The sequence below is a fragment of the Impatiens glandulifera genome, chromosome 4 (genome assembly GCF_907164915.1).
Source record: "Impatiens glandulifera chromosome 4, dImpGla2.1, whole genome shotgun sequence".
NCBI classification, from domain to species: Eukaryota; Viridiplantae; Streptophyta; class Magnoliopsida; order Ericales; family Balsaminaceae; genus Impatiens; species Impatiens glandulifera.
This window is the reverse complement of record NC_061865.1, coordinates 45629217-45641942: the sequence shown is the minus strand read 5'-3', so window position 1 is coordinate 45641942 and position 12726 is coordinate 45629217. Positions and strand designations below refer to the sequence as shown.

The 12726-nt window shown below is 29.9% G+C and overlaps 1 protein-coding gene across 2 annotated transcripts; it reads right to left on the bottom strand.

Moving 5' to 3' along the window:
- Nucleotides 1–1106: 1106 nt before the first annotated feature.
- On the bottom strand, nt 1107–6329 carry LOC124934203 (glycerol-3-phosphate dehydrogenase [NAD(+)] 2, chloroplastic). Of its 2 annotated transcripts, XM_047474695.1 has the most exons (9): nt 5927–6327; nt 5307–5443; nt 5031–5136; nt 4657–4858; nt 4461–4548; nt 4024–4171; nt 3495–3644; nt 3245–3394; nt 1107–1239 (listed from the first exon to the last, which is right to left on the bottom strand). In XM_047474695.1, exons 1-9 carry the CDS (start codon nt 6251–6253, stop codon nt 1225–1227), a joined length of 1323 nt encoding a protein of 440 aa, XP_047330651.1. In that variant the 5' UTR covers nt 6254–6327; the 3' UTR covers nt 1107–1224. The 2 variants fall into 2 exon arrangements, with proteins under 2 accessions (XP_047330651.1, XP_047330652.1); XM_047474696.1 differs by lacking the exon at nt 5031–5136 and having other exon boundaries at nt 5357–5443; nt 5927–6329.
- Nucleotides 6330–12726: the final 6397 nt, after the last annotated feature.

Here is a 12726-nt window from a genome sequence, read left to right as displayed (position 1 = left end):
TTTTTAGTTTTTTATATGCAAATTATAAAGTTTAAAAATCATTAGTAATATAATAAGTTTTATACATTACTTAAATATAAATTAATATTTTGAAGACTATTTTATGTTTTAGTTACATTGGTGTTAATCATTGCTCTATATTTTTTAATAATATTTCAGAGTTTAGACTATAAAATAGGAAATAACAGATCCAGCCTTTGTAGACTAGTATATTTTGTGGAAATTGTTTATATAAATATATTTAAAGTGGGTTTTCTAAACTTTAGAATTTTGATAATTTATTTGTATATTAAAATATTTAATATTAAGAATTATAATTATAATTTCAATAGAATTAAAATAAATGTGATTATAATTTTCAATTTTATTATTCTTAGTTTAGAATTGTAATTCTAATATTTATTCATTTTTTTTTTTTTTCAAACAACATATCTTATAATTATATCACATAAAGCACAATTAACGTGTTTAATCGATATTTTTTTAATTTAACAAATTATCCTGTCGAACCAATATATATTTTTTTCTTAATAAAAATTAATCCCTAAACAAAACTATTTTGATAATTTATGTCAAATTAATATTTTAATATTATATATAATATATAATATTTATTCAAATGATTATTAATTACTATGTTTTTTCAAATATAAAAATTATAATGAAATAGAATTCTATAGTAACATAAAAATTGAATGTAATTTCTTATGGGAATGTCAATTTCAATTCTCATTATGTCCTTATTGTGTTTTTAGTCCAAACTAAAATACACAACATCACTTTTTTCATGTCTTTTTATTTATGACATGAGATTTTTCCATTAGTGGTTAGTATAATCCATTGAAGACTTGTTTTATGTTTAGTTATTAAGATAAAATTTAATTAATAATTTTATCCATTTCAATATCAAAATTGTCATCTAATTTTATCCTCTCTAAACTATTATTCTCTCATCTAAATTTAAAGGGTAAATTAATTTTAAAATTTTAAAAATCAATTTTTTTTTAAAAAGAAACTCAAGTAAAACTCAAAAAATCCTTAGTCGGAATGAATTTAAATTTTTTGATTTATTAAAGACTTTTTTTATCATTCTATATTTTGAAATAGAATGATAAAAGGTGGTGTCTTCTTTAATCATTTACAGAAAAATAAATGGAAGAAAGCATAATAAGAAATGAGAGAAGTTAATGATACTTGCACAAAATTAGGCCAAGGTATCTCTACTCACACTTCTTCAACCTGAAAACCAGAGCAGAAGCACATTTCAAATCATATGATTGAATATTACATCACTTATATTTATTAATTTTAAAAGGTGGAAGAATTATGTAAATAATATTTTATTAATAAATTTTCTACATTACAAATTTTCTAAGAATGATAGAAGGTGGTATTTACATAATATTTTTTTGTTAACTAAGAATTGTACAATAATAGTGGTATGATATGACATTATTTTAACTAAAGATCCTTATTTTATATGTAAGAAAGAAAGAAAAAAACAAATTTGAAAGGAATATTTTATAAATATAATATTCAGCCAAATAAATTTATTATATCAACTATTATAATAAGATCTTATTCTAAATATTTCTTAGTTGACCATTTCAATATTTGCTGTTAGAATAATGTAGAGCCTACAATAATATAAATTTTACAAGTAAACAACTTATTAGGGTTAGAATAAAAAAGATAATCTTGAGTATAATGTAATTTTTATCAATATAATTAATATTTTATTAAAATTACATAAAAAATTATAAATTTTTCTAATTAATAATTATATAAGAAAAAAAAATCAAGAAAAATTCTCCTTGGAACAATAGGGGGATTTTAGTGGTGGATTTCAACAAAATCAAGGGAGATACAACCTTCACTTCTATCAAGAAGATTCAACCATCAAAAGAATAAATCCAAAAAGATTAGTAGTTGTCTTGCAAGTAAATCCTTTGTTATAACATTTATAATGTGAATCATGATCCATACAAATAATTTGAAAATCACCGAAAAATAATATGGATCATGATAAAAAAAAATAATATGCATACCAAATGAAGCCGACATCACAACTGTATATGGATCATAATCAATCAAATATACCAGATTAATTCAAAATCATACTATAATTTGGATCCTATCTAGAAACCAATTGGGTTTTCTTTGAAGGAAAATCCTAAGAATGTGTATTAACCGATAAAGAAGTCTATTGAAGTAGGCTAACAAAACATAGAAGTTAACTGAAAATAAATCGAAGTCTAAATTAAAAATGCTATGTTGCAATGAAATAATTGTTTTCATGACATTGGCAATTTGAGGTACTTTATTAATCCAAACTTATTAGAGGTTATTTAAGATTAATCAATGTTAAACTAGAATTTACATGAGCATAATTGTAAGAAAGAAAACAATAAATGTATACAGATATTTAAAGTTACTAGACTATTTTCATTTTCTTTAAATGTTTAAGTTGGTATGCACAACTTTTTGGCAAAACACACTAGACTATTAATAGAAGCTAGAAACAGTGTCTAGCAAATTTACTCGATTCGATATCAAGACACATTGACACAATGGTAATATTTAATTTTTTTCATTATCTAAAATATCATACATTAAATATTTTTTTGACCCCCCCCTAGGAAAATATATATTTTATTGAAGTTAATCCATGTAATCTTTACTATATTATTCTTTTAATTCTTAGTTTTGATACTATAGAAATATGTAAATAGTTATGTAGTGGAAGAATTATTACAGTTTGTGGGGAGCAATTAGTTGTAGTGGAAACAGATCACTTTGTATTTAATAATTTCCACTACATAGTGTATTGTAATTTCATCAATTTCATTAATGAAGATCATCTGGAAAAATATCCAGTTACTCTCTAAAACTCACAGATATAAAGTATACATTATATATTTTTTATTTTTTATTTATCTTTAAATGTAGTTCACATGTTATTACTCATATATATATATATATATATATATATATATATATATATATATATATATATTCTTCCTATAATTGTAAACTATTTAACACTTTGAATGGAAATTTACTTTAAAATACTATATGAAACACATTATTTATGTTAAACAGATTATTGTTAAACTAATGTAAGAGATATTTGTTTCAGAATTTGTGGTCTTATCATTCTAATGATTTTATTCTTATCAACTACCATTATTAACTATAAATGAAACTTGAGTAAAGAAAATAAAGATTTAGATCCTGAAATTACCTGTGGAAGATTCATCAACTCGCGGACAGCTTTTTGAGGTGTCAATTCGTTGTCGATGATCCTAGCAACAGCTGTCAAGACTGGCATTTTGACATTATATTTATGAGCCAAAGCAATCACAGCTCCTGCTGTTGATACACCTTCAGCCACCTAGAAGATGTATAATATCCCAGCCATTCCATATGATCAAAAATTGCAAACCAACTGGTGCAAACTGGATACTTTCAAGGAATTTTAAGAAGAAAAAAACCTGATTCATGGAACTTAGTATGTCATCAAGACTTTCTCCCGACCCAAGACGAACACCAACTGTTCGGTTTCTTGAGAGATTCACAAAACATGTAAGCATGATGTCGCCAGTTCCTGATAATCCGGATATTGTTTCTGATTTCCCACCCATCTTCATTGAAATAAAAGGAAGCAGTGTTACACGAGTATCCAAGTAAATTTAGATGAAGAAACCAATAACTGCTATGCTATATAAGAATGGGAAGCATTCCATAATAATTGTAGTAATGAAGTAACCAAATAAGAAGCATTTAGCTCAAGCATATTGAAAGATGACCATTAATCACACCTTTCTCAGGGACAAAAACACTTAAGAACCGCTAGAATCTATTTGAAAACTACTATTTTGTCACAATTACGATCCCATTAGAAAATCACAAAAGCTATAATTGAAAATGACTTTGTTTTCCTTTGGTATAAGATATTTGGCCATAATGTAAAATTCAATCACTTCAATTCAATTAGTTCTAGAAATGCGAAAGATGGTGAACCTTGGTTGCTAACCACCGAATCTCTGAACAGCCCTGTGCAACAAGAGCAGCCATAGAGTTATTACCCAAGTTCATGCCTTCTACTATCCCTGCTGCTATTGCAAGTACATTTTTCAGTGCACCAGCAATCTCCACGCCTGTAACATCGCTGTAGTATCGATCAGTAGTTACAAGTCGAATATCTTTATTCTTTTTTCTTTCTTTCTAAATAGCTAAAATTTGATTCAGTAGAAATAAAGGTTGGATTTTACAGAATACATAAAAAAAATTAATAAAACAAGAGAAATAAAGGGAAACAAGGAAGAAAATAGTTCCTTTTATCTGAATTCTTGGTGCAATTGGAATGGTACATTTATCCTTTTTATTTTCTATGCATTTTAACACTTCTTACGGCTCAGATATCCTAATTCTTATGATTCTTTGAATTGAAAATACACCTTGAGGTACTGATTCTCAAATTTCTAGAAGCTAGCAGCTGTTGAATAGCACTTGCCAGCTTTTTGTCTTTTGATGCCACCACCATTGCTTCAAAACACAAGAACCACAAAACTAACTTCAGAAACTTTCTCAGTATTAACAATACAAATATGATGTACAAAAAATAATCAATCATTTTTCAGTTTAGTTTCTGACCTGTTGGTAACTTGCTCATCAGTTCTGATGCAAATGAAGGTCCAGATAGAACAACATAAGGCTGACGTGGATTCTTCAAGGCTTGAGGTATAATCTGTGACATCATCCTGAATGTATTAAGCTCAAGCCCTTTACTGATAGAGATGAATGGCAAACTTGGATCAACATAATCTGCAATACCCTCCAAGAAAGACGAACTGGACTGCAATAAGAATAATGTCAGAATGGGAAGTTGCATTCATTATTTGACTGGGAAATGCATTATGCTTTTTTTTTCCATTTTCAACTACAAGGTCGTGTGACAAAGCCCTGAGTCAGAATGAATTTATAGATGTTTTACGCAAGAATAACAGGAAAAGTATAATCCACGACACCTGGACAGGCACAGCATGAAGACAGAAATCAGCACCAAGCAAGGCAATTTTTGCATTAGTTGTTGCTATAAGATTATCAGGAAGCCTATGTTCTGGGAAGTATTTACTGCCAAAAAATTATTTAAACAAAACTCAGTATGCAGGCAATGTTATTAATGAACAATAACAGTACATGGAATTCACAAACATCGAAGTTATCAGACCAATAATTTTCAGTTTTAGACAAAGAAATAGCGAGAAAATGGGTAAACACAAAAAACGAAATAAGACACTTGCCAGTTATAGTGATCGTTGTTAATAGAATGACAAACATGAGGATCACGCACTAGCATGTTAACTTCTAGTTCAGCCTTTCTGTCTGCAACATGAGCAGCCATTGCTGTTCCAAAAGACCCACCTCCAAGCACCACAACCTGAAGATTTATAGGAAGTAAGACATATCAACAAAAGAAGTGATAAAAAAACCGAAATCATCTATTACACATTTTCGGTGATTCTATGACTACTGTTACTATTTTCATCATCTATGATAACTATTCAGCAATCAGAACAGTCTCCTCTCAAATTCCATTCAAAGTTTTACATAACCAAAATCAATAGCTATAGTATCCTGATTCAAATTACTTTAACCAAACTATATTACAGAAGATACGAAGAACAGTTAGCCATGATTTCATTCATTTCATAAAGTGATAAATGATCGATTTGGACCTGTATGGTTCCAATTCATGTTCAATGAGCAACAGTACTCAAACAACAATGTATTTTCATAAAATAAAATTATATCCTAAATGATAATGCCAACATATATGTTCTAATGAGAATAACATAGTACATACATCTATTGGAATAAGAAATCTAACAACATCGACATAGTTCTTCAAATAATAGTGTACCTTCTTAGTGCGTTCGAGAACATCGGTCTTAGCTTTGGAACGCAAGGAGCGGGACCAACGAACCAACTTCTCCCAAGCTAATCGAACAACTTTCCGACGGTCTTTGGTGCTCCGTTCCAGCGAAACATCGGGAGTGAGAAGAGGATCGAGAGATAGGAAATCTTCAGTAGGCTGCAGTTGCAGGGAAGAACAGGAAATGGCTGTAGAGGAGGTTGAGACACCATGGGAGACAGGATAAAAGGCAAATGAAGGAGGTTTTGCTAACTTGTGCGCCGAGTCTGTGGAGAATAAAGGAGTTGTAAACGGTGGCTCTAACCAGGCCGCCATTGATAGAGATATAGAGAGAGAGAGGTGCAGAAATTCTATAATCGGAGCCTTTCGTTGAAGACGTTGCAGTTACCTTCTTCGTTCACATCAGCTTAGCCACACGACTGATTTTACTTTTTTTCAATTCTTTTTCATGAACTTTCTATTCTTAATTTTATTTTATTTTTTTAACATAATTTTAAGTTATTAAACTTCTATTTTACACTCGAAAAAGTATTTATTAGCTTAACTAAAATTTAAATTTGACTTTATAAATTTAAACTTAAGTTCGACTATTTATCTACCAATTCGGTTCGATTAAAAAAATTTGAATTATAAATAAATTTTTAAGTTCGAGCTCGAACTGATAGTTGAACTTAAATAAGTTTCATTACAATAGTTATCAAAGAGAATACTTCAATTTTGATACGAAATAAATGGTTGAGTAACTTGAATTTACTAAATTTTTGAAGTAAATGATATGAAAAAATGAAGTGTAACGAGGGAATAGTGATTGTAATAAGTGAGAGGAACAGTAAAGAGAAATAAGTATTTGTGAATAAGTAAAGAGAAATAAGTATTTGTGAATAAGTTAGAGAAATAGTGAAAGAAAAAAAAAAGTATTTGTGAATAAATGAGATGATAAAGAGGGAATAATTATTATTGTTAAAATATTTTATATTATTGTTATAATATATTATAATAATATGATGAATTAGAGAATTAAGGTTTTATTTTAATTTTCAGGCAATATGATATAATTATGTAGACTTTACTGTAGACTTTAAAGAGAGAATTAATCAAATATATATTTAAATTTGACCGTCAACAATACCCCTATCTAGAAGCTTTATCTCATCCTAGATAGTGTTGTCACGAATTAGGGATAAGTTCGTTGGAGATCTATTTCAACTTGAATTACCCATCCCCAATTGACCTACCTGCATTATAAATAGTCCCCTATGGTTTGTAAACCAAATCATAAACCAATCATAAAACAATTACACAACAATACAACTTAAGAATCAACCAGGAACCGTTTTTTGTCAAAACCTTCTCCAACGACTCCTGCTTCCATCCAAGCTTCTAGATAGCTTTCAACATACCTAGGGAGTGTTCTCCAAGTGTTGATATGAATCCAAAACTCATGTATATCAATCTATAATTGAAATTTTTTATTTTTTTTCAGATTTTCTTGCTTGATTAGGTTTGCTTTGTTTTTGAACTTGATTATGTGATTTCTTTGTTTAAAATCATTTTATATATATATATATATATATATATATAATGTACGAACTTTCCGTTGAAAGAAAACATATCAAATCAACTTGAATCAAAAATAAAAATTGTTTTTTTTTTTAAAATTTGGTGTTCTTAGGTTTAATCTGAAATTTTTTATTCAATTAGTTTCTATACAAGTTTATTAATGTGTTAGGATGATTTCCAAGCAACTATAACATCATTTTGATTATGTTTGATCAAACTGTGTTTTTGATTTTTTTTTTTTAAATTTTAATTCAATCTTCAAAAATTGTTTTAATGCTTGAACGATGTTCTTGTTTTCCTTGTGTTAAACTATATTTATCATTTCAAAGTTAATGGAACAAAATCAAGTCTTGAGATGACCTAATTTGAAAAATCCCAAAATTTAACATAGAAATGGTGTTTTGAAATTGATCTTTGTAAAGATTCAATAATCGTGGTTTATATTAAGGTTTTTATTTTTCAAGATCATATGAACTAACGGTAGCTTACAGATCATGATTCCATGATCTGAATCAAAAGTTATAGCCTTATGAAATTTTGACTAAAATAAGAACATCGGTAATCCTCGGTCCTGTTCTTCAACCGCGACCGAGAAAACAAACCAGGATCAAAACCTAGGACTGAGAAAATTTAGCCTTCGACCGAGGATCACGACCGGTGTTCTTAAGAAAGGACCAAGTCCTAGGACCGAGGACTTCGACCGAGTTTTCCAACTTAGGACTGAGCACTCCCTTTAGCCTGTGATCAATGTTTCTAACCCTCAGACCGATCCCTCACTTAGCCTAGGACTTGTAAAACTAATCATAACCCTAGACCTAGGACCGAGAACTACCTAACCCTAGGACCGAGAACCTAAATCGGTAGACTTGACCTAAGACCGAGCCTCCCATGTCTAGGACCGAGCATCCTATGTTTGGGACTGATCCTCCCGAACCTAGGACCGAGAACCTAAATCGGTAGACTTGACCTAAGACCGAGCCTCCCATGTCTAGGACCGAGCATCCTATGTTTGGGACTGATCCTCCCGAACCTAGGACCGAGCTCTCCGGTCCCTTGACTCTTACGACCCGAGCCATAGTCCGAACCACCCCGATCTTGATCAAGCCCGACCGAGCCTAGATCGGCTAAACCAAACATAGGCCCTATGATTCCGGTCCTAAGGGTTGTTTGGTTCCACATTTCAAAATCCAATTTTTTTTTATTATTTTGGAACCCTAATCCATTTTCAAATAATCCTAAAGGGTTAGAAAATGAAAATTTATATTTTCGGGATATTTTCTAAACAAATATTTTGGCTAAGATCCCATTTGGAATTTATTTTTAAATTCTAACACATTCCTTTGACATTTTCAGGTTTTGTTAAATCTAATATCAGCGCAATAGGTACACACCCTCCTTGTTTAGTACCCTCTGAACTACTAAAATGAAGTAAAATGTTATAAATAAAATTTTAAAATAGCTAGAGTTGTTTTTAAAAATAAATATCGTCATTTGACAGGAGCGGATGACATAACGTGAAAACTCTTTCTTGAGCGTAACTAAGACACGAACCCTTAAAGAAATTCTAGTATAAATACGTTTATACACGTATCATTTTATTGATTTTTATAAAATCACTTGGCGACTCTAATTTCAAATTAATAATCTCTTTTGAATTAGTTATGTTTAATTAATTTAAACCGGGTTTTGGTCAAATTATTATTAGTCTCAGATTATTAAAATTTGAATCGAATTAATTGTTTTTACATAATTAATTCCAAAGCTCCTACACATTATTTTAAAAATATTTTAAAATAATATTTTTTTTTTAAAAAAATCTAACACGCAAACCAAGGTTAAAACGCATCGAACATCGAACCATTCCGCAATATATGCGCGTTATTTACCATGCTACAATTGGGAGCTAATTCCCATAGTGACATAGTCCACACATATTAATCCATATTTATCAAAAAAAAAAAAAAAAAAAAAATATTAAGCAATGATGAAAGAAAAAATATTAAATTTAATTATCCATATCATATTACATATAATATATACTCAAAATAAAATTTAATTAGTATTAATATAATATTTGAACGAAAATAATAAATTAAATTTGAACTTTATATATATATATATATATATATATATATATTTATATATATATATATATATTTATTTATTTATTTATTTTTTCACATAATGGCTAGAATACACCACTGAGAATATACAATATTTGTAATAGAAAGAAATATAATAATCTAAAATGTCTTATTTCACAAATACATGCACCAAAAGTGCCTATTTCACATTATTTATAAGCCTTCAAACAACATTCCAACACATAAAATTAATACAGTGCAAGGAAACAAATAAAAAGTGCCTTATTCCACACATAAACCAAAAGGTTCCGACTGCGATGACCACGAAATCATTATTCAACAACACAACAAGGAAATAAGCATAGAGCAAATATCAGACGAAGATCGCAAAGATCACTTTACCAATTGCTGCAGGATTTCCTAATATCATTCCTAAGACAAACTTGAGCAAAGGCATCCCCACTTTCTTCCAAGGAAAACCAGTTTTCTTCTCCAATTGCTCGGCCAGGTGCACCAAATCCACATTCTCCAACTTTTTCATCTTCACCTCATCCAATCGACCTTCTTTCCAACTGCGAACAATCAGTTCCATCACACAATCCACATGAAGGCTGTATTTCTCATCACTCGATACATAAGCCCATCCCGGGGCGTTCCCAGCTTTCTTGCAGCACAAACATTTGGCTTTTGAGTTTTCATGGATGAGGAACTTCGTGCTTAATTGATTCCACTCTTTTTCGACATCACTACAAAGAGGATGAAGACAAACACTTTTTCCATGTGTATCCGTTGCCTTGAAGATAAATCCACATACATTCCTTCCACATGGAGAGCATACCTGACCCGGGTAGTTACCCGGATGTTGGGGAATGAATTGGAACACTTTTCCAGGGAAATTTGCATTTGTGGTGGTTGGCGGACGAGCAGAAGACTTGCACTTCTCTTGGAGGTGGAAGCACTTCTCATGGAGTCTATAATAACAAGACTCACATTTGAATCTAATTCCAACGCCGATTTCCCTGCACCCATCGCACCAAAAGGGCGTAGGGGCATCTCTGGTCAAGTACTTATGAGCGCCTCTAGTGGAGGGGCATTTCATCTCTTTCCTAGCATTGTAGCAATTGTCGTGGAGCCTATAATTGCAATGCTTGCATTTGTGTCTCTTCCCGCTTCCATCTAGGCCACATAAGTCGCACCAAAAGTGCTCGCTTGTCGCACCATCTCTCACCATGAACTCGTGTTCTCCCTTTACGGGGCATCTTGCTAGAAACCTGTCCACGTTCTTAGCACTAATCGAGGAAGATGCCATTTCTACTTTAAAAAAAAATCAAGAAGACAAAAACATTAAACCAAACATGCATGTAATGAGATTTAAATGCTAAAAGTAAGTTTGCAATTGTTGTGTGCTAATTACCTCGAGTCAAGGAAATAGAGAGTTTGCAATTATCTTGCCCAAATAAGTGAGAGTTAATAATGTAACTTGTGAGATTGAATTGGTGGTAGGCTAACCATTTATAGTCTTATTTGGAACCTAAAATAAAATAAAATAAAATAAAATAGAATAGCGTGGTGATGAAGGTACATAGATAAAGTCAATCTACTAACTTATATATGCACTAGATAATATTATGCTAAAAACCAGTAAATCTTTCATATAAATAATTTAATTTCAAACCATATTCTAACTAGTTATTATATAATATCTAACTACCACTTCATTGTCCTTTTGCTAAAATTTATAATATATAGTATTTTTTATTTTCAATTTTAGTATAACATATTTTTCTACATTAACAAATAACAGTATAATATCTTAAATTATTAATTAAAATATAATAAATATGATAAATATTTTAAGTCAACTTGTTGAGAAGATATTTTATATATAAACATTATAATACAAGTTTAAACTTTATAAAAAAAATATATTAAACTTACAATAATTATTATTTTTGTCTTCACTGATTAGATTAAATAATCAAAAATAAAACACTTAAACATTCAACATTTCATATCAAATTATTAATTATGTACATTAAGAAGGTTGAACACAAATTTCACTAAATAATACAAGTTTAAGACTTTATGTTCAAAAGATTAGATTTTCTTTTAAAGAATTTAATGAGTGATAATTGGAGAATAAAAGAAGATTTTCTGAATATTTTTTTTTTTATATAATTACATTAGACTCTCGATAAAATAATATTCGATAAAATTATAACTTCGATAAAGTAATAAATTTTTACAGTCCCGACTCCTTCCATGACACAATTGTCCGTCACGCATCTTGTCGAAAAGTTGGCGGGAGATATCTATTTCACATCGGTTTACATGACAGTTATTATCTTATTCGAATATTTAAAGCCGCCACCAAAACCAGTCGTGAATCGTCAATTGGTGGTGTTAGATGAGAAACAAGTTCTTATTTATCTCTTCTTCATGATAAGTCAAAGTCTTATTTCTCTCTATGACTCTATCTCTATATCCTCCTCCATATTCATGGCTATCTATTACCCAACTCCAATTAATTACTATCACTTCTCTAGAATAAGAATTGACTGTCTAATTTGTCTGAAATATGAGTAATAGTTTTGTTTGAATGAGGATGACAAGAGATTGGTGAGAACTCTTCCTAGGAATGAGTGTTTCTAATATTTAGTTGATTTATCCTTGTCTAATATTTTTGTTAGAATCCACATCCCTACTAGTGCAGGAGATTTTCAGCCTAGACAGGTAAGATCGGAAATCAAAAACGAATTACGTTGCTGCTGAAAAAGAGACATTTATATGTTTTTTTTTCCGAATCTAACGACTATTATTAATCTTATTATATATTCTTCGAGATGCAAGATTGGGAGAAGAGCTAATTAGATTGATACTTTACACCGAGCTTGGAATTCTTATTTTGATTTTATTTGAAACTAGATAGGTATGATACAAATATTAACGTGCTTGAGAACATTAATGCAGAATCAAATGGTTTAGGGTTTGTCATCAAATTTTTATAATATGTCCACCTTCTCAAAATTGTGCCCAAGTTATTAAAAACAAAAGTTCAAAGAATATCATTTCATTAACAAGTTGATTCGTCTAATTTTAACTCTACATAACGGATATTTTTCGCTAAAACATGTTAAAAAAAGT

Excerpts from the sequence above, each read along its gene's own strand:
- LOC124934203 (XM_047474695.1), bottom strand. The coding sequence starts at position 6,253 with ATGGCGGCCTGGTTAGAGCCACCGTTTACAACTCCTTTATTCTCCACA. Across the intron at positions 5,444-5,926 it reads TTCTCGAACGCACTAAGAAG|GTTGTGGTGCTTGGAGGTGG; the intron begins GTACACTATTAT and ends ATAAATCTTCAG. Across the intron at positions 3,645-4,023 it reads TTCGGTGGTTAGCAACCAAG|ATGGGTGGGAAATCAGAAAC; the intron begins GTTCACCATCTT and ends ATTTCAATGAAG.